The 21149-nt window shown below is 37.3% G+C and overlaps 1 protein-coding gene and 1 pseudogene across 1 annotated transcript; one reads left to right on the forward strand and one right to left on the reverse strand.

The window, feature by feature from the left end:
• The first annotated feature begins 2078 nt into the window (after window positions 1-2078).
• Window positions 2079-3254, forward strand: Or1n1 (olfactory receptor family 1 subfamily N member 1). Its single transcript, XM_004849623.2, has one exon. It carries the CDS (start codon window positions 2319-2321, stop codon window positions 3252-3254), a length of 936 nt encoding a protein of 311 aa, XP_004849680.1. The 5' UTR covers window positions 2079-2318.
• A 601-nt stretch (window positions 3255-3855) lies between these two features.
• On the reverse strand, window positions 3856-5086 carry LOC101715091 (KRR1 small subunit processome component homolog pseudogene; annotated as a pseudogene).
• Between the last annotated feature and the right edge of the window lie 16063 nt (window positions 5087-21149).

Consider the following 21149-nt stretch of genomic DNA (forward strand, 5'->3'; position numbering starts at 1 on the left):
CCTTCCTTTCCCCTTCCCTTCTTTCTTCCCTCCCTTTCTCTCTCTTTCTTCATCCTCCTTCTTTTTCCTCTCTTTCTCTCCCCCCCCTCACTTGATGTTAACGGATGGATGTCATAGTCTGAAAATCCTCCATAGGAACAGCCTGATCAAGGCATTATATGCTGACACACATGATGAAAGAGATGTTGCTCTTCCTTAAAATAATGTACTGTCCCTTTGGAAACCCAAATGGAAATTTAATGGACTTACTTGCTAAAGTCAGGAACTGGATGTCAGGAAGGCATGGGGTTGTTTGCCCTGCTGTATACCCCTCCTCTTGATGAGATGCACAAACTTTTGAGTCTTAAGGTTGTCTCATGCCCACAGGATATGGTTATTAGAACATGCTAAGTCAGCAGTCTAATCTTTGTGAGGCATCACATTCCCACTAGGCAGGGGGAGGTGGAAAAGAAGGAAGGGAGAAGAAGAAAAAAAAAATGGAGAAAAGAAGAAAAAATGGAAATAAAGCTTTTGCAAATCAAGAAGGGAGGAGGAGTTGAAAGGAGGGGACCCTTTTTTTTCCTTTTATGGGAAAAAAAGAGGAATCAAGATATACCATGTACAGCTACAAATTCCCTATGATGAATGTGATCATTATGTATATTTAAATTGTACCAATAAAATTAATAAAAATTTACTATTCAAAAAATTTTTATTGACTCAGAAGTAAAAAAAAAGATTCCCCATTGTGACATAGAGTAGGTGAGAAAATAACTTGGTTTGTGACTCGTTCTGATCACTCAGAAAATGTTGTACAAGTGTCAGATATGTCACTTAACGTAGTTTTGTATGGGATTCAGGATAGATTACTACATAATGTTCTCAGCTATTCCTCTTCCTAAAGTTTGAATAATTAGCTTAAAAATATGAACAATGCCTTGGTAAATCCATCAACTAAGGGAGAAGTTTTTCTTACCCTTACTCTGAATAATAAAAAATAGAAAGATAGCCACCTTAATGAATGGAGCAGTAGTTCGGGAGCCTAATTTCCTGATTTTTAGACCACATTTTCCTCCAAATCATAGTGAAAACTGTTCATCACTTCAGTCATTTGAACCTCAGCATATTAACTGCAAATTTGGAAAGGTTAGGCTAAATAAATATTTCTTAATCCCAATTGAACATCAAAATACTAAAGGATGGTTACATTTTAGTTTTTGTTTTCAAGTACAAGTCCCCATACTATAGTCAAGAGAATTTTAATTCTATATTTCTGAGGTGGGGAACAGGATTTTGTATTTTTTTCTGGTACAGGGAATCAAACTCAGGACACTGCACTTGCCAGGCAGGTGCTGCACTACTGAGCTAAATCCCAGTCCTTAGCATTCTGTATTTTTAACAAGTATCTCACTTCATTGATCTACAGACCAATGCTTGAGAATCTATGAATCGCATGATCTTTTAGGTTCTATCTAGTTCTTGAGCTTCATTGTTCTTCTATAAAAGATAAATATAGTAATGACAAGTGACACTGAAGATGTTAAACTAGGAATTCTGAGGGATTAAAATATAAATGCCATAATGGAAATTGGTATAGTATCTTGAGTCCAATGCTATGGGTTTGAATTCTGTCTCAAACATTCATGAATGGTGGGTCCATGTGAAAACTACTCAAACATCCCTACCCTCAGCTTTGTTATATGTAAGAAGAATATTCTCTGTATCCTAGTGTTGTTTAAGGATTAAAGGAGACAATTTCTCTGTGTTTAATGCAGTACCTGACATATAAGAAGGGTTTAGTAAATGTTAGCTACAGAATGAAGCTGATGTCAATGACAAAGGCTCAAATGCAGGATGTCATATTTTTTATTTTGGAAGAAATGATGAGACAGTAAAGAGGGAGAAGTCCTTCGTATGCCTTTCAATCTCAAACGAAGTTGTTATCAGTGTTTTTTAAAGGAAGAATTTTGCGTGTTTTGGAACTATCTCTCAAAAGGTTTGACTCAGTGGAGTCCATTCATATATGCATCCTACTGCAGCAAGTGACCTGTTATGAAGCTGTAGACCTAGTCTAAGGCATGGTAATATCCATAATCAATATGCCTAGAACCTTGTTGGAAAAGTACTCTTTGTGTTAAAGGTTGAATTGAGGAAAACAGGGAGGAAAAAATATGAGATTCTTTGGAGAAGAAAAAGAAAGGAAGTAAGGTCAGATTGCAGGTAAAGTCAGGATTGGTTTAATAATAAATTTAAAAGAAGATTTGAGAGTCAGCCCATGCAGTTTTAGACTAAAGCCAGCATTCTACCTGTCTTCTCTAGCCTCTAGATGCTGCAGAGTCATGGAAAATCAATCCAGTGTCTCTGAATTTTTCCTCCGAGGAATATCCGAGTTGCCAGACCAACAGCAGATATTCTTTGGAATTTTCCTGTGTATGTATCTCATCACTGTGACTGGGAATGTGCTCATCATCTTGGCCATTGGCTCTGACCCACACCTACACACCCCTATGTACTTCTTTTTGGCTAACCTGTCCTTTGTTGATATGGGTTTAATATCTTCTACAGTTACCAAGATGCTGGTGAATGTACAGACCAAGCACCACTCCATCTCCTATATGGGCTGCCTCACACAAATGTATTTCTTTCTGATGTTTGGTGATCTGGACAGCTTCTTCCTGGCTGTAATGGCCTATGACCGCTATGTGGCCATTTGCCATCCCCTCCACTACTCCACGATCATGAGCCCTCGAGTCTGTGTCCTGCTGCTTGCCTTGTGCTGGGTCCTTACCAACACAGTTGCCCTGACGCACACCCTCCTCATGGCTCGGCTGTCCTTCTGTGTGGCTGGGGAGATAGCGCACTTTTTCTGTGACATAACTCCTGTCTTGAAGCTGTCGTGTTCTGACACCCACATCAATGAGTGGACAGTTCTTGCCTTAGGAGGCACAGTCCTCATCGTTCCCTTTATATGCATTGTTATCTCCTACATCCGCATTGTATTTGCCATACTGAGGGTCCGAGCCCCTGGTGGGGGAAACAAGGCCTTTTCTACCTGCAGCTCCCATCTCTGTGTTGTCTGTGTTTTCTATGGGACTCTCTTCAGTGCCTACCTGTCCCCTCCCTCTGTTGACTCTGAAGAAAAGGACATTGCAGCAGCTGCCATGTACACAGTGGTGACTCCCATGTTGAACCCCTTTATCTACACTCTAAGGAACAAAGACATGAAAGGGGCCCTAAAGAGGCTCCTCAGTTATAGCAGAAGTTTTTCCTCTTAGATATGGGGATGGCACATTTGATAAAAAGACATAGGCTTGGATTCAGATGAACAGACTTCAGTCTGGGATCTGCCACACACTAGTCATGAGATTGTCATCAGTTACTTAAGCTCTCTGAACTTGAATTTTCTCCTATATAAATAGAGATAATAGTTTCTATCTCATAAGACAACTTGGAAGATTATTTTTTCTTAAGAGCCATTTAATCTTATAATGAAAGACAAAATGGTAAGAAGGGATAAGCCAAAATATTCACTTATCATTAGAGAAGGAGAGAGAAACACTGAAAAATTTGCATTTATTTTTCTTAAAACAAAATGCTTGGGTAGCACATTTAAAGACTAACCAACAGCTCAGACATTCTTTGGATTTGATGCATAATTACAATAGTCACATGCACATCCTGAAACTAAAAAGTAAAAAGTTATTTCTAAAATCATGTGTCAGTAAAACTTGCCTGGAACTGGTTATACAATATACACAACATGTATACTACTTTGTAACACAAAATTTCTCAGAACACACGTGAAAAATAGAATAATTTATATTTATAAAAAGTACTATTTTATGAACAAAAAAACTGAAACTCAGAAAAAAGTGATCAGAATATTCTAGAACAACTAATGCCCTGTTTCTCAAAATCCTTTACAAAAGGAGGTAGATTCACAAATGAACAGTTCAAGGTGTGGTATTTTAATGTTACTTTTTTCTTCTTTTTCTTTTCATCTGCCTCCAGTTTAAGTTTAACTTCTTCAGCTGTAAGGGCTCCAAATTTCTTATTTGCTTTCTTAACCTTTTGCTTGATGGTAGCCACATTAATTTTAGTTTCAGTAGAAGCTTCCTTAGGTTTGAAACTGGCTTTTCTTTAGGTGGAATAAACACTTTATTTCTTTCCTCTTGTCTCTTACTGAGAGCTTCTGCTTGTTTAGTCTTTATTGCTTCCATTTTCTGTCACTTCTTCTGATTTGCCTTCAAAAAGTATTCACCACTAGCGAATTTGTCAATCTGACTTTCTGGCTGTGGTGGTGGGAATGGTGTATACTCTTTCTCAACAGTTCTCTTCTTTGGTTCTTCCTGTTTATTCACATTTTTGTGTTTGAATTGTGGCAAAAATCTTTCCCAACTTTGTGATCATAATTCAGAATCTTTTGTCAACTCTCGTTTAATCATTAAGGTTTTGATATTATGAATTGGATGAATATTCTTCATGGTATCTAGAACTACTTTTTGAACCTCTTTTAAGCCACTAAAAGGTCCAATGGCTGAAACTGTGTTTCCTTGAACCATAATGTAGCAGTTTGTTAAGAGTTCTAATGCCTTCAGAGTAGATCCTTTGGGACCAATAAGTCGTTATCTTCTTTTTACAAATCTTTATTTCTTACTTAAAGAACCTATTTTAATGATGTCACATGAAACATTATCCTGAAGAATTCTTACTACCTGTTCAAATGAAACACTTCTTGCTAACAGTTTTATTAGATCTCTGGCCCTGAGGATGATGTATGGATCAAAAGTCTTCTTTGTAGTACAATCAGTCATGCTGCCCTCAATCAGGTCCAGGGTTGCATTAATGTGATGTTCACTCAAAGCCTTGTGCACCAAAGGCCAACACTCTTTCAAGTAGGCTTCTCTATATTTAGGGAACAAAATGCAAAACTGCTCTCCTCCAAGAGTCCTCTGGGTTTGTCCTCTTTAGAAAAAGCTGGTTCCTTCCAACCATCAGGAACAGTGAGGAGTTCTGATTCATCTTGGTTGTATGGCTTCGGTTTCTGGATGTGAAATTCATTTTTCTCAGGTGCTGCAGATGTCCCATTCTGCAAGGAGGATGCCATTTTCAAACTGCTTGCAACTTGGAAGATGAACTGAGATAAACCATGAATGTGTCTGTTTGGTATGGTGGTAAATAATAGTAAGATGTTCAACAAATAAATAGTAGTTATCATTATTTAGTGTTATTCTTCATCCCTCCCTCACCTCAGAAGTAAAAAAATTTGTTCTCTAAGATTAATTTGTTCAACAAGTACTTATTGAACATTTACTAAGTGCTGGGAGCTAAGTGTTAGGGATGTAACACTGAGAAAACAGAATTGTTGCTTTCATGACTTTTCATCCTAGGAGACTAATTTACAATCATTAAAAATTTAGAAGCACTTATCTTGTTTGCAGGAATAAGTGGAGGTAAAAGGAAAAAAAAAGGATAGAGGCTATAAGCTAGGAGACAGAATAGTCAGAGTAGCCCAACAAAAATTCAGATTTTAGATTTTCATGCTGATTGCCCAAGTTACCTCGTTTGTCAAGATTTAACCAGGAACTGGTGTCAGAGCTTCTCAAACTGCCTCTGCTGTATGCTGGTCAGAAATGGTCAAGGGCAGCATCTTTTTTGGGACCATAGGTGAGAATACTGAACCTTTTCCTACTTGACTGTAAGTTTGCCTTCAGACCTAAAAGGGTACCAACAGCTTAAGTAGGTTGTAAAGATAGAGAAAATGGTATTTATGGGCACGTCAGGTTTCTTCTGTCTCTGTGAGCTTTATGTTAAAAATACTTTTAAAAATAAGGGCCATATAATTTTGATTCCATACATCTTGTATGACCAAGTGCCCAGTATCTATCTATCTACTCATCCCTCCTTGTTACAGCTTGTTTCTCAGACTCAACCTACGCTAAAATGTCTTATTATTCTTGTGCTTTTTCATTGAATAATTACTGAGCATCTTTCATGGAATCGAGCTGTCCCAGGCTTTAGGATTGGCATCAATGTCAATCATTTAGGCTAGCATGCTACTTTTTACTACTTGAGGATTCCATTTGTTTGATGATCTGGAGCAACATGTTCTTTTGCTTAGAATTATTTTCCAGATATTCCCCCAGGAGTCCCTGAATGAGAGGAGGATGCTGTTCTCATACAAACAGAGCCCAAACTGCTCATATGTCAGGAGTCCTTCTGCCTTCATCTTATTAGTCCCTAAGTCTGTCTCTATTCTGTTGACATCTTTTGTTCTACTGATGATGGACCACTGATAGTCTCCTAAGCCAATGACCTTTCTTTTGTCATTTGAACTGACAAAAATGTCCTGTTTCTCATGATTATCTTTTTTCAGTAGTTATCTCTCTCTCTTTTTTTGGGGGGGGGTACCGGAGATTGAACTCGGAACCTTGTGCTTGCGAGGCATGTGTCAGAACCACTGAGCTAAATCCCTGGCCCAGTAGTGATATCTCTTGTCAGAGTTCTAAGGTTCTTGCTGACACAATTAGTGGACATGAGAAAGGCCTAAAATGTGCACTTGTAAGATACATTCTAACACTACCCTTGTAATGCATATCCTCCAACCACTGGGTGTTCTTAATCTGCTGAACAGGACCAGTGTGTCCCACTTAGCCCCAACTTCTTGTCTCATGGTGGTTTTTCTAGGCAGCCTCTGGAGGCCTCTGGCCTTTCTGAATTCTGTTTGGGGCTGGATTTAATTGTTTTTTTATTTTCCATTAAGTTTATTGGTATATTTTAGGTATAAAATACAGGTACATTTATCATTGGTATCCTGTACCTTTACATGATATATCTTGGTTTTCATTTTTTTCCCCTTCCCCTGCCCTCCCTTCACCCCCTCCACCTTTCTCTGTTTGCAAAGACTTTGTTTCCATTTTTTTCTTTTTCTCATATTTTTTCTTTTCCCTTCTTTCTTTTCTCCGACCCCTCCCACTTCTCCTACTCCTTTAGACCTTTTCTTCCTATTGCACAATATCAATTATACATTTTAAAATTACAATATCAAAACTTAGGGGACATTACCACAGATTTTATAGAATTTAAAAGGATATAGAAAGCATATTAAAAAAATCTTTTTTTGAAATAAATTTGACAACTTCTAAGAAGTGCCTTGAAAGACAAATTAATGAGACTGACTCTGGAGCAAATATAAAATTTGAATAGCACCTATTAAAGAAAGTATATTCCTAGCTTGAAAACCTACCTATATGACAATAACAGGCTCATATACATTTAAAAAAAATTTTTCCCATTAAGTTTATTGGTACATTTTCGGTATAAAATACAGTTACATTCATCACTGGGATCTTGTACCATTACATGAGTATCTTGGTTCTTTTTTTTTTCCCCTTCCCTTGCCCTCCCTTCACCCCCTCCACTCTTCCCTATTTGCAAAGACTTTGTTTCCATTTTTTTCATTTTCTCATATTTTTTCTTTTCCCTTTTTTCCTTTCCCCTACCCCTCCCACTTCCTCTGCACCTTTAGATCTTTTCTTCCTGCTACACAATATCAATTACACATTTTTAAAATTACAATGTCAAGATCTAGGAGACATTACGACAGATTTTACAGAATTTAAAAGGATATAGAAAGCATATTTCAAAAATCTGTTTTGAAATAAATTTGACAACTTCTAAGAAGTACCTTGGAAGGGGGCCTGGGATTTAGCTCAGTGGTTTCGCTGCCTGCTGCCCAAGCACAAGGACCTGAGTTCGATCCCTGGTACCAAAAGAAAAATAAAAGAAGTACCTTGGAAGACAAATTAATGAAACTAACTCTGTAGGAAATATAAAATTTGAATAACACCTATTAAAGAAAGTATATTCCTAGCTTGAAAACCTACCTATATGACAGCAACAGGCTCATATACATTTTAACTGATAAATTATATCAAACATTTAAAGCAGAGAAAAAAAGGAACAGTTCTCCCCTCATTTTAGGAACTCAACATTGTGCTAATCCTAAAACTGGATAAAGATAACAGAAGAAAAAAGTATGAACATAGATAGAAATTTGTTTAACAAAACAAACTATTAGAAGTCAGATCTGGCAGGATGTAGAAAGTGGTTTTGTTATAGGGATGGCAGTGTTGGTTCAGCATTGGAAGATCCACCCCCAAAAGTCATCATTTTAACAGAGGAAAGGAAAAAGCCATATGATCCTGTCACTAGTTGGAGAAAAAGTATTGGACTAAATTCTACAGCTGTTCATGGTAAAAGCTATCAGGAGCCTAGAAGTAGAACAGAACCTTCTCAAGAGATTAAAGACATGTACTCCATACTTCCAGCAAGAATGCCTTATATGAATGGAGAAGATACAATGCTTTCTCCTTAAGATGGGGAACAAGGGCAGATATGCCTATTCTTTATCTCTCCATTAAACTTTGAAACCTAGGCCTCACCAACATAGTCTGACAATAAAATGACATAATTAGGATAAGATTGGCAAGGTAGAAGCAAAATCTTTATATGTAGATGAAATGATCATCTACAGAGAAAATACTAAGAAATCTCTAGGAGTCCCTAGAACTTGTATTTGAATTTAGCAGGATTAGAAAACACAAGATATATATAAAAAAATCAGGTCTATGTATACTTGCTATAAAGGAAGAATTGGATATTGAAATTTAAAAGTTATGTAGGAGTACAAAGGACCTAGAAAAGTTTAAAAAAGAAAAAAAAAGACAAAAAAGTGTTGTAAGACATTTAGTACCTAATTTTAAGACTTCTTCTAAAGCTACAGTAATCAAGGCAGTGTTGGTGCAAAAGGAAAGACATATAGATCATTTGAATAAAACAGAGAATCTAGAAATAGAACCACACATATATGGTCCACTGAGTTTTGAAAGATTATTGAACATTAGCATTTTATAGAATATAAACTCAATTCAAGAGAGGAGGAAGAGAGAGTGTTTTCAGCAAATGGCACTAGAACACCTGGTATCCGTATATAAAATATTAACCTCAACCCTTATTTCCATACATGAAAATAACTTGAAGGGATCTATGAACCTAAATATGTAAGCCTAAAAGTATAAAACTTTAAGAAGAAATTATAAGGGAAAATATTTATGAATTCAGGGTAGGCAAGAACTACCCTGAAAAGACATGATGTATAAAAGAAAAAAATTGATAAATGAAATTTCATCAAAATTTAGAATTTTAAATTACATCATTAAAATGAAAAGTAGTCCTTAAACAGACCATATTTACAATGCATATAACTTATGACCAGAATATATAAAGAATTCTTAGAGCTCATTAATAGACAACCCAATTAAAAAGTAGACATAAGAAGATGATAAATAGCCAGTACACCACAAGGAAAGGTGTGCAACTCTAGAATCAGAAAAATACTAATCAGTATAATAACAAGATTGAATTATACACTCATTAGGGAGATGAAGTTAAAAGTTTTAAAAGCCTTGTCATGACTTTTTCTTTTTGTTGGATTCTTCCCCTTTGCGTTTAATTTGTCATCCCCAATGGATACATTCTGCTGGGTTTCCTGGGGTTGTGATCCTCATTGTCTTTTCCTAGGGTATTGTCTAAAACTTTTTGGAGTGCTGGTTTCATATTCATGAAGTTCCTGAGGTGCTCTTTATCATGAAAGTATCTTATTTCTCCATCAATTTTGAAAGATAGTTTTGCAGGGTACATCAATCTGGGTTGGAGGCTGTTTGCCTTTAGGGCTTGAAATACATCACTCTAAGCTCTTCTTGGCTTGAGGGTTTGCATTGAGAAGTCTGCTGTGATTCTGATGGGCTCTCCTTTGTATGTGATTTGTTTCTTTTCTCTCACTGCTTGTAGAATTTTGTTCTTCTGTTGGATTTCTGGAATCCTAACTATTATATGCCTATGTGTAGTTTTTTTTTTTTTTGATTAAGGCTAGCTGGAGTCCTATATGCCTCACTTATCTGTATGTCAAGTTCTTTCCCCCTCCTTGGGGAGTTTTCTGCCATCACTTCTATGAAGAGGTTTTTTTTATGTCATCTGCACTCTCTCCTGCTTCTTCATTGACTCCAGTCAGTCTTCTTTGCATCATCTAGCAGCTGTTGGGTTGATTTCTCGTGTTCCTTTACAATTTTAAAGCAATTTTTCTTTTTCTGGTCACTAATTGCAATCTTTTCTTCTATATCTGAAATTCCATCCTCACATTGGTTCATTCTGCTGTACAGACTTTCGATGGAGTTTTTAATCTCCTAGAAATCTGTTTGCATCTGTTTTATGGATTCCATTTGTTTCCTATGTTGGAATTCCATCATGTTCCTCAGATCTTCTATTTTTTTATCTATGTCCTCTCTGGATTTATTAATCATGTCTTGCACCATGAGCACAATCTTTGCTGTTATCTGAGTAATTACTTCTGATTTCATTTTTCCCAGATTCTCTTTTGTTGCCAGTTCAGAGAGTCCAGATGGTTGAGTATCAGATTGACCCATTCGTTTCCCTTTGAGGTTACTGTAGGTGATCCAGAAGTCTGTTTTTGAGGCTTGTTTACGTGTCTTCTCATTTCCACCGGGTGTGTGTGGGGGTGGTGCTTCTGGCACCCACACAGCTCACCTTCTGTGCCCTAGGGGCTTGGTATGGCAGTGGGGGAGCTTCCTTCTGCAGGTTCTGGGACTGGCTCAGCTTCTCTGCCCTAGGAGCTTGGAATGGCGCTGGGGGAGCTTCCTTCCGGGTGCTGGGACCGGCTCAGCTTCTCTGTCCTATGAGTTTGGGATGGTGGTGGGGGAGCTTCCTTCTGGGTGCTGGGACCGGCTCAGCTTCTCTGCCCTAGGAGCTTGGGATGGCACTGGGGGAGCTTCCTTCCAGGTGCTGGGACTGGCTCAGCTTCTGTGCCCTAGGAGCTTGGGATGGTGGTGGAGGAGCTTCCTTCCGAGTGCTTGCCATTTTTTTTGTACCCTCATATACATTTTTTATTCTTAAATTCTTTTATTGGTACAGTTTATGTATACAATATGTTTACATTTATTATTGAGTGTGTGTGCCTGTACATGATGTATCTTGATTCATATTTTTCCCCATTACCTGTGCGCCCTTCACCCCTACCTCCTTGCCTATTTACCTAGACATCATTTCCATTCTTTTCTTTACTCATAATTTTTCCTTTCCTTTCTTTTCTTTTCCCTTCCCCTCCCTTCCACCCCTGCCTCTTTGACCTTTTTTCCTATTTCAAATTTTCAATTATTCATCTTAATCATTTTAACCCTTAATTTCAGTTTCTCACACTAGAGAAATTATTTGGTATTTACACATGTGTGTCCTATTTAGTATGGTCTGGATATGCATCCATTTAGCTATAAATGACTCTAGTTTCTTATTCTTTATGGCTGAATAGTAGTCCATTTTATAAAAAACACACATCTTTTTTATCCAGTTTCCAGTTGATGGGCACTTGGGCTGCTTCCAAGCTTTAGCTATTACAAACTGTGCCACTATAAACATGGGTGCACATATATCACTTTGGTATGATTCTTTTAATTCTTTTGGAAAGATACCCAACAGGGGAATAGCTGGGTCAAATGGGACCTCTAGTCCTAGTTCTTTGAGGTATCTCCATACTGACTTCCACAGTGGTTGCACCAGCCTGCACTCCCACCAGCAATGGAGAAGGGTTCCTTTCTCCCCACATCCCCACCAGCATTTGTTATTGGTTGATTTCTTGATAGCAGCCATTCATTGTGGGGTGAGGCGGAATCTCAGTGTTGTTTTCATCTGCATCTCTTGAATGACCAGGGATGTTGAACAATTTTTCATATATTTATTTGCTGCTTTTACTTCTTTGTCTGAGAAATGTCTGTTCATTTCAGATGCCCATTTTTGAATTGGGTCTTTGAATTTGAGGGGTCTGATTTTTTTCAATTCTTTATATATTCTAGGTAGTATTCCTTTGTCTGAGGTAGAGCCGCTAAATTTTTTCCCCCACATTGTAGGTAGTCTATTAGCTCTGTTGGTAGTTTCTTTTGCAGAGCAGAAGCTTCTAAATAAGATGTGATCCCAGTTGTTGATTTTTTTGTGCTAGTTCCCATGGTATTGAGGTTTTGTTCATAAAGAGTTTTCCTATGCCAATGTCTTTTAGAGTTCTACCTAACTTATCTTCCAATAAGTTTAGTGTTTCTGTTTTAATATTCAGATCTTTATTGCACCTCATATACTTTTTAACTGATGAATTACATCAAACATTTAAAGCAGAAAAAAGAAGGAACCCTTCTCCCTTCATTTTAGAAAATCAACATTGTGCTAATATTAAAACTGGATAAAGAGAAGAAAAATGTATGAACATAGAAAAAAATTGGTTTAACAAAACAAACTATTAGAAGTCAGATCTGGCAGTATGTAGAAAGTGATTTTATTATAGGGATGGCAGCGTTAGTTCAGCTTGGAAAATCCACTCCCATAAGTCATCATTTTAACAGCGGAAAGGAAAAAGCCATATAATCCTGTCAGTAGTTGCAGAAAAAATATTGGATTAAATTCTACAGCTGTTCATGGTAAAAACTATCAGGAGATTAGAAGTAGAACAGAACCTTCTCACCAGATAAGCCATGTACTCCATACTTCCAGCAAAAACACCTTATATGAATGGAAAAGATACAATGCTTTCTCCCTAAGGTGGGGAACAAGGGCAGATAGGCCTCCTCTTCATCTGTCCATTAAACTTTGAAACATAGTCCCAAACCAAAATAGCATGGGAATAAAGGAAACAATTAGAATAAGACTGGCAAGGTAGAAGTAAAATCTTTATATGTAGATGGAAAGATCATATACAGAGAAAATACTAAGAAATTGCTAGGAACCCCTAGAACTTGTATTTGAATTTAGCAGGATTAGAAAACACACGGTATATATAAATATTCAGGTCTATGTATACTTGGTATAAATGAAGAATTGGATATTGAAATTTAAAAGTTTTGTAGGAGTACAAAGGATCTAGAAAAGTAAAAAGAAAAAAAAGAAAAAACAAACAGTGTTGGAAGACATTTATTACCTAAGTTTAAGACTTCCTCTAAAGCTACAGTAATCAAGGTAGTTTTGGCGTAAGTAAAGACATATAGATCATGGGAATAAGTCAGAGAATCTAGAAATAGAACCACACACATATATGGTCCACTGAGTTTTGAAAGATTATTTAACATTAACATTTTATAGAACATAAACTCAACTTGAGAGCAGAGGAAAAGATAGAGTTGTCAGCAAATGGTACTACAATGCTTGTTATCCATATGTAAAAAATTAACCTCAACCCTTTATTTTCATATATAAAAATAACTTGAAAAGGTCTATGACCCTAAATATGAAAGACTAAAATTATAAAACTTTAAGAAAAAGTATAAGGGAAAATGTTCATGAATTTAGGGTAGGCAAGAATTTCCTATGATACAAAAAACATGTATAAAAGAAAAAAATTGATAAATTTCCATCAAAATTTAGAACTTTAAATGACATCATTGAGAAAATGAAAAGTAATCCTTAAATGGGCCATTTTTATAATACATATAACTTATGGCCAGAATATATAAAGAACTCTTACAGTTCATTATTAGACAACCCAATTAAAAAGTAGACACAAGAAGATGATAAATAGCCAGTACAGCACAAGGAAAGGTGTGCAACACTAGAATCAGAAAAATACTAATCAGTACAATAACAAGATCATATTATACACTCATTTGGGAGATGAAGTTAAAAGTTTTAAAAGAACAGATGTCAGCTTAGGCGTGAACCATTTAGAACTTTTGAAACCTGCTAATGTGATTGTAAAATGATAAAACTATTTTGGAATACCATATAGAAATTTCTTGTATTACTGTTAAGAACCAACAGTTCTGTTCTTCAGTTTTTACTTAAGAGGAATGAAGACACATGTTCACAGTAGATTTGTACATACAAGTTGACTATTGCTTATCTGAAATTCTTGGGACGAGAAGTCTTTCAGATTTTGGTTTGAAATCCACTTGATCTGCAAAGAGGATAGCTACTCCTGCTTTTTTTCAGGTTCCTGTCACATGGAGTATTGGTTTCCACCCTTTAACTTTCAGTCTATGAGTTTCTGTTTGAATTAAGTGTGTTTCTTTTATTCAGCATATTGTTGGATCTTGCTTCTTGACCCATTCTGCCAGTCCATTTCTTTTGACTGGTGGATTGAGACCATTAACATTGATGGGTATAACTGATACATATTTACTTATCCTCGTCATGGCTTTTTCTTTTTTTGGATTCTCCCCCTTTGCATTTAATTTCTTGTTGTGCCCAATGGATTCATTTTGCCAAGCTTCTTGGGGTTGTGATCTTCATTGTCTTTTCCTAGGGTATTGTCTAAAATTTTTTTGGAGTGCTGGTTTAGTATTCATGAATTTTCTAAGGTGCTCTTTGTCATCAAAGTATCTTATTTCTCCATCCATTTTGAAAGATAGTTTTGCAGGGAACATCAATCTGGTTTTGAGGCTGTCTTCCTTTAGGGCTTGAAATTCATCACTCCAAGCTCTTTAGCCTTGAGGGTTTGAGTTGAGAAGTCTGCTGTGATTCTGGATTCTGATGGGCTTTCCTTTGTATGTGATTTGTTTCTTTTCTCTCACTGCTTGTAGAATTTTGTTCTTCTGTTGGATTTCTGGAATCCTAACTATTATATGCCTATGTGTAGATTTTTTTTTGATTAAAGCTAGCTGGAGTCCTATATGCCTCACTTATCTGTATGTCAGGCTCTTCTCCCCTGCTTGGGAAGTTTTCTGCCACCACTTCTGCGAACAGTTTTTTTATGTCATCTTCACTCTCTCCTGTTTCTTCATTGACTCCAATCAGTCATATGTTATTCTTCTTTGCATCATCTAGCAGCTGCTGGATTGATTTCTTGTGGTCCCTTACAATTTTAAAGAAATTTTTCTTTTCCTTGTCACTAATTGCAGTCTTATCTTCTATATCTGAAATTCTGCCCTCACATTGGCTCATTCTGGTGCATAGACTTACAGCAAAGTTTTTAATTTCTTGGAAATCTGTTTGCATCTGTTTTATGGATTCCATTTGTTTCCTATGATGGGATTCCATCATGTTCCTCATCTCCTCTATTTTTTTTTATCTGTGTCCTCTCTAGATTTATTAATCATGTCTTACACTATGGACACAATCTCTGCTGTTATCTGAGAAATTATTTCTGATTTCATTTTTTTCCAGATTCTCTTTTGTTGCCAGTTCACGGAGTTGAAGTGGTTGAGTATCAGAGTGTTCCATTTCATTTCCCTTTGGGGTTGCTGTAGGTGATCTGGAAGTCTGCTTTTGAGGCTTGTTTACATGTCTTCTCATTTCTTCAGGGGTGGTGGGGAGGGTGCTGCTGGCGCCCACATGGCTCACTCTCTCTGCGCTGGGAGCAGTGCTGTGGTGGCCTGGAAGCCTCCTCTTGGGTGCTGAGAGCAGCTTACCTCCTCTGTGCTAGGAGTGGTGCTATCTGGATTTAATTCTTTCCTAAAAGTTCCAAGCAAACTAAGAGATATGACTGGGTTTCCACTTATGTTTCCCGGGTATAATTCTGTGTCAGTAGTTAGGACAGCTCAGAGTATACAGAAGTCCACTAAGGGACACTGTTGCCCATTGCTGTTCCACTCTCTAACACTCTTAGTTTTCATCCAGCCACAAATGTTACCACTCTATTCAATTTCCAAATGTATCATTCCCTTGACACATCCTATTATATACACCCTTGATCCTGCAGCTTGAATTTCTATTTCTTAAGGTTACCTATTTCAAATAAGGATAATGTGATACTCACATTTAAATAATTCACATTGAAGTCCACTTACTTAAAAATCTTTGCACTTTGCTAATGTAACTTTAGTAGGATCAGAGGAGGAGGATGAAGCACTTTCTGGTGCGCCTTCCTATAGAGTGCATTTGCTTTCTTCTTACTTAGAAAACTTTTGAAAAAGCAGGTGGTCTGCAAATTGTTTCTTCATTTCCTCAAGCTAGATAAACTTAATTAAAACAATTAAGGTGTCTAGGCTTCCATTCTGTCCTCAAATTTCTGTTTATAGAGCCAGAAATCAAAAGCAATGCTTCTTTCTAGCACCTGCTTCTCACAATTCCTTCTGTGTGTTCATGCCATGCTCTTCACTCAGACACACATCGCCTGTTATCTAGATGTACAGTGATTTTCTAACTGAGCTTCCAGACTCTAGCCTTTCCAATTCTTACAAATTCATTATTCGAGTAATAGTTTTCAAACACAAAGATAACCTTCCTTATTTTTCTCTACCCTACTCCCTGTCAATGACACCCCCCTCACTTGCAAGGCAATGCCCAAGTTCCTTACTAGGTCATTCTAGCTCCTTTACTATATATTTCTTGTCTTGATTCATTTCTTGATGCCCCCTTAACTCACATACCTCTGTATGTAACACTACATTTTTGAAAACATTTCCCTAAATGTATTATGTGATTTTAATGCTCTGATTCACTCTGTCTCTTCTGCTTAGGCTGTCATTGGCCTTACATATCAGTCCTGAGCATTCTTCAATATTCAGGCAAAGAATTACTTACTCTGTAAAGCTTTTGCTGCTATCCACGCAGCATTAACTATATTCTCTGTGGTATTATCTATAATTGTGATTTTGCTAATAATCCTCAATTTCCTCAACTATAAAATAATAGATAATAATACTGTATGCTTTATAGGATTATTACACAAATTAAGAGAGAATTGAGGTAAAGGTTTTAATACATTGCCTGACACACTGTAATCATTCATAATGAGCACAATTATTTGGAGTATTATTATATGAAGTCACTTTTTTTTGCTTACATTCTTTTATTGGTACATTTTAGGTATACAATACATTTACATTTATCATTGGGTAGTTGTACCTGTACATGATGTATCTTGGTTCTAATTTTTTCCCCATTACCTGCGCACCCTTCACCTCCTCCACCCTTTGGGAGGGAAAGGGGAAAAGAAAGAAGGGAAAGGAAAAATTATGAGAAAAGAAAAAAAGGGAAACAAAGTCTATGAGGGCAGTTTTTTTCCCTAAGAGAAGACTCTTGCTGTTTACAGGGGGAGAAGTTTTTTTGGTGATACTGGGAACTGAACACAAGGTCTTGTGTATGCTAGATAAATAGTCTATATCCCCTTTCCTTTTTATTTTGTTTTTTGAAACAGAGTCTCACTAAGTTCTTCAGGCTGTTGTTAAACTTGCAATTTTTGTGTCTTCGCCACCCAGTAGCCAGGATTACAGGTGTGTGCTACCAGGCCCACCTTCACTTTTGGAACTCTTACACTTTTTTTAGTACACTTGTCTTGTGCTATTAGAATGTGAGCTTCTTTAGTTGGAGGCCAGGTCTTCCTGCTCTTTATGACAGAGGATAGGGACATTGCCTAGAATGGAATAGGTAACTTGCTAAATGGCTACTGAATGGTAGAATCTATAAGATAATGAAAGTATCACTGATATTAATTCTTAACTTTTTATTCTTATTGACAAATAAATTAATTTATATATTGTGAGATAACTAATGAGTTCATTTATAGCTTTTCCCTCTAAAAATCATCTTGGGTTTTTAGACAGTAATCAGTGCAACACTCACAGCATTGTTTACTTCAAAATCAAAGTGAATTTAATTCTTTTCTAGATCATCTTCCACTTTCCATCTGTGACAAAACAGGATGATTATGGTTTAATTTTAAATACATAATGCATATTCTGGAGCTCCTAGTTTTAGGATGCTATGATTCCTCTCCTCCAAGAAAGATTGATTTATTGTCCTCTTTGTTTGTGTGTGGTACTGGGAATTGAACCTCAGGGCCTTCACACTGAGCTACATGGCCAGCCATTTTTATTTTTTTAAAGTTTGTGTTAGGGTCTTGCCGACTAAGTTGCCCATGCTAGGCTTGAATTTATGATCCTTTTGCCTCAGCCTCCCAGAGCGCTGGTATTAGACGCATGCACCATCACACTCTATTAGGGTCATATTTTGAAACAATTAATGTTAACTTATAAGAAAGATATAGTCATTTTAAGTGTCCATAATTACCAACTTCCAGTAGTGTTCGTAAACTTGTGCATATGCTATAATTTGTGTGTTTTCAAAAATACCACAAACTTCATTCTAAACTCAATGAGATGCTCCACTGGGGAAGGCCATAAAACTTTACCATAGCATGGCTAAAGCAAAATGTGTCAAGTAAATTGCATACTTCCATTATGATTTCTATATGTTGAATGAGGTATGATCAGAAAATATGGAGAATATTGAAAATTTTAAAATATATTTCATTAAAAGACACATTACCATTAATTTCCTTCAAGATACTTCTGTTGCTTTGAACTCATTTATCCCAAAGTTCTTATCACTTTCTAGAGCAGTTCTTGAAGTCCTCTTTTGTGTCCAATGAATCAGGTGGATGAGGATACACAGTAACATTTTCACCACCTGGCTTTTCTTTGGGTGGCAGTTGGCAGCACCATTCACAGTATTTTTTAAGTCACACCATCTAAAGACACTCATGAAAGAGGACTTCCAAAACGGCTTCAGAAAGTGGCAAGAAGGATAGGATAAGTGTGTTTGGAGAGAAAGTGATATTTTGAGGGGGAATTAATATCACAGTGCCTTTTACTGTAATAAAATTTAAAAAATTTAAACATTCACTGTATGTGTGGATCACACTGCCTGTGTGCATATTCAAATCAACTTGGCAATAGCAGTGTGCTTTGATCTGTCTACCACCAAGAAAAAACAGTCTAGAGGATGAAGTGGATTAGAAGAGCTAGTGGTGATAAAACACTTCCCAACAAGCAAATGAGACTACCATTTCTGGAGAAATATCCCCTCAGAACAATGTCACCAATCCATGCTAAAAATATGATTGATAGTATTGACCTCTTTGGAGGCTGGGCCTGACAGGATTAGGCAGAAGCTCAGGGATCCAAACAAAAGACCTGTAGTGCAGGCGAGAAAACTGAGCAGACACAGTTCTACCGAAAGCATCAGCACAGCGGAGGTGAGAGTGTGCAGCAGCTTATGGATGTGTCCAGGCTAACTAACTCATGCTTTACCTAAACCTGCAGGAAAGGTTCCATCCCTTCTCAGGTTTGGGCTTTGGAGCTGCCTGGGACTGTGCTCATAAGCAAAGTGGCTCCATGCCTGCAGCTTTGTAAGCCAGGAGTTAGGGGAGACACTGACCCGCAGAGAAAACTCAGATGCTGAAGGGTTGCTTCATCAGCTCCAAGTCAACGCATACTTATCCAGTGAATAGTAAACAAGTGGCCAATTAAGATGCTCTTTTTATCTGTCTCTCCTCGTCTCCCTATGCATCAGCTCACTCATCCATTGTTCTTTGGTTCTAGCTCAAGTCAGGACAGATATGTTGCTGTGTCCTAGGACAGCTTATTACCTTTGAATTGAAAATATGACATTCCATGCCACCTATAGTTACAATGCAGGAATGTCTGTATAATTTCTACTCCAAAATTTACCTCTGATGGAGAAAGGTTGGAAAACTAGCTTTCATTAGTCTTGGTCAGTTGTAGGATTAGGCCATATTTATTATTAAATTCACTTCAAATAAAAAGGTGTTAGGTGTCTTATACATTTTCCAACTATAAACAAGAAATTAAAGATTGGAGGAGTTAGGTGAATTGTCTGAGGACACACAACCACCATTCTGGTAGATGAGGGTAACAATTGAGTAACAATTGTCTTTCCTGAATACTCTTCTCTTACAGCTGCATGGCACTGAGTATAAGAAGCATTTGTGGTTCTGTTTGTCTTTGAGTGCAGATCTAAAGATCCCTGGCCCTGGGATTTAGCTCAGTGGTTCCACTGCCTGCCTTGAAGTGCAAGGTCCTGAGTTCCATCCCTGGTACCAAAAAGATAAAAAATAAAGAAGTATCCTTTCACTGAATACCAAATAAAATGTGATATAGAAGAATATAAAAATTACTTGTCCTCAAAATAAAATGTTATAGTAACTAAGCTGGCAGAAACAGTTTTCAGGGAGATAAGTAATGAAGAGATTGAAGGAGTAAAGGATTAAATTCACTGGAAGCAACAGAAGGCTCCATAGTATGGATATTTTTCTTGTCTGTCTCATTTGATACCTGAACTGCATCTGTGACTTGGTTGAGACTTACACATTCAGTCAGGAAAAGTCATCATCAACTGGTCTGAAAGTGAATTGTTGATTGAAGGTTACTATAGTCTAGAAAGGTGATCAGGTTTTCTTATATGAAGGAGAAGCCTTCAGTCTCTAAGCAGAGTAGTTGAACTAATAATAGTGGTGTTTCCTGATGCAATAAAGGGTTCTATGTACATTATTTCTTTTCCTGACCCATTATAATCAACAAAAATTGAGAGAAGACTCCTGAATGAGAGGTGATGAAAGAAAAGATGTACTTTAAAAATTCCCAAGGGCCGGGGATTTAGTTCAGTGTTTCCAGTGCCTGCCGGGCAAGTGCAAGGTCCCGAGTTTGATCCCTGGTACAAAAAAAAAAACAAAACAAAAACAAATAACCAATTCTGAAACTATCCTATGCCCTGAATGCACTGTTAACTAACATCTTGTAACAATTCATAATAACTAATACTTTTCCAGGAAATACGAGATTTAAGTACTACTACTATAGATATATAACTTCTGAATCTAATAGGCAAGAGAAATAATAATATCAACTCGAAATTCCAAGTTTACCCTAAGGAGTTGCAAAGAAAGAGAATAACCAGGCTCCACCAGCTTGCCACTAGCCACCAGGACAGGGTGAGGAGGATCCCCCCAGGCAGGCCCACCTGCTGACGGCTTGGGCACCTCCACCAACACCCCCCCTCCCCAGCCTCTGGCCTTTTGGCTGTGCAGCTACTTGGTTACACACTGCAGAGGCACAGGGGGACATAAAAGCCATTGTCCTGAGCACCAGAAGTGGACCACAGAGAGAGCGCCTGTCTCAGGTTCCCTGATGAAAACAAGCCCACTGGAAAAGTGAAGGGAATCTCTGCAAAAAAGGCACACCAGACCACTGGGATTGGTAAGTTGGAGGGATCATAAGCTCCCATCGGAGACTGGACTTTCTTCAGGGAAAAAGCAGCTAAAACCTGCAGTAGAAACTTTCAGAGTGCAACCCTGCAGAAGGACAGGGAGCTCAACTTGG

The sequence above is a fragment of the Heterocephalus glaber genome, unplaced genomic scaffold (assembly GCF_053883595.1).
Source record: "Heterocephalus glaber isolate CG9 unplaced genomic scaffold, H.glaber_assembly_v1.0 deba00001479, whole genome shotgun sequence".
Classification (NCBI taxonomy): Eukaryota; Metazoa; Chordata; class Mammalia; order Rodentia; family Bathyergidae; genus Heterocephalus; species Heterocephalus glaber.

Excerpts from the sequence above, each read along its gene's own strand:
- Or1n1 (XM_004849623.2), top strand. The coding sequence starts at position 2,319 with ATGGAAAATCAATCCAGTGTCTCTGAATTTTTCCTCCGAGGAATATCC.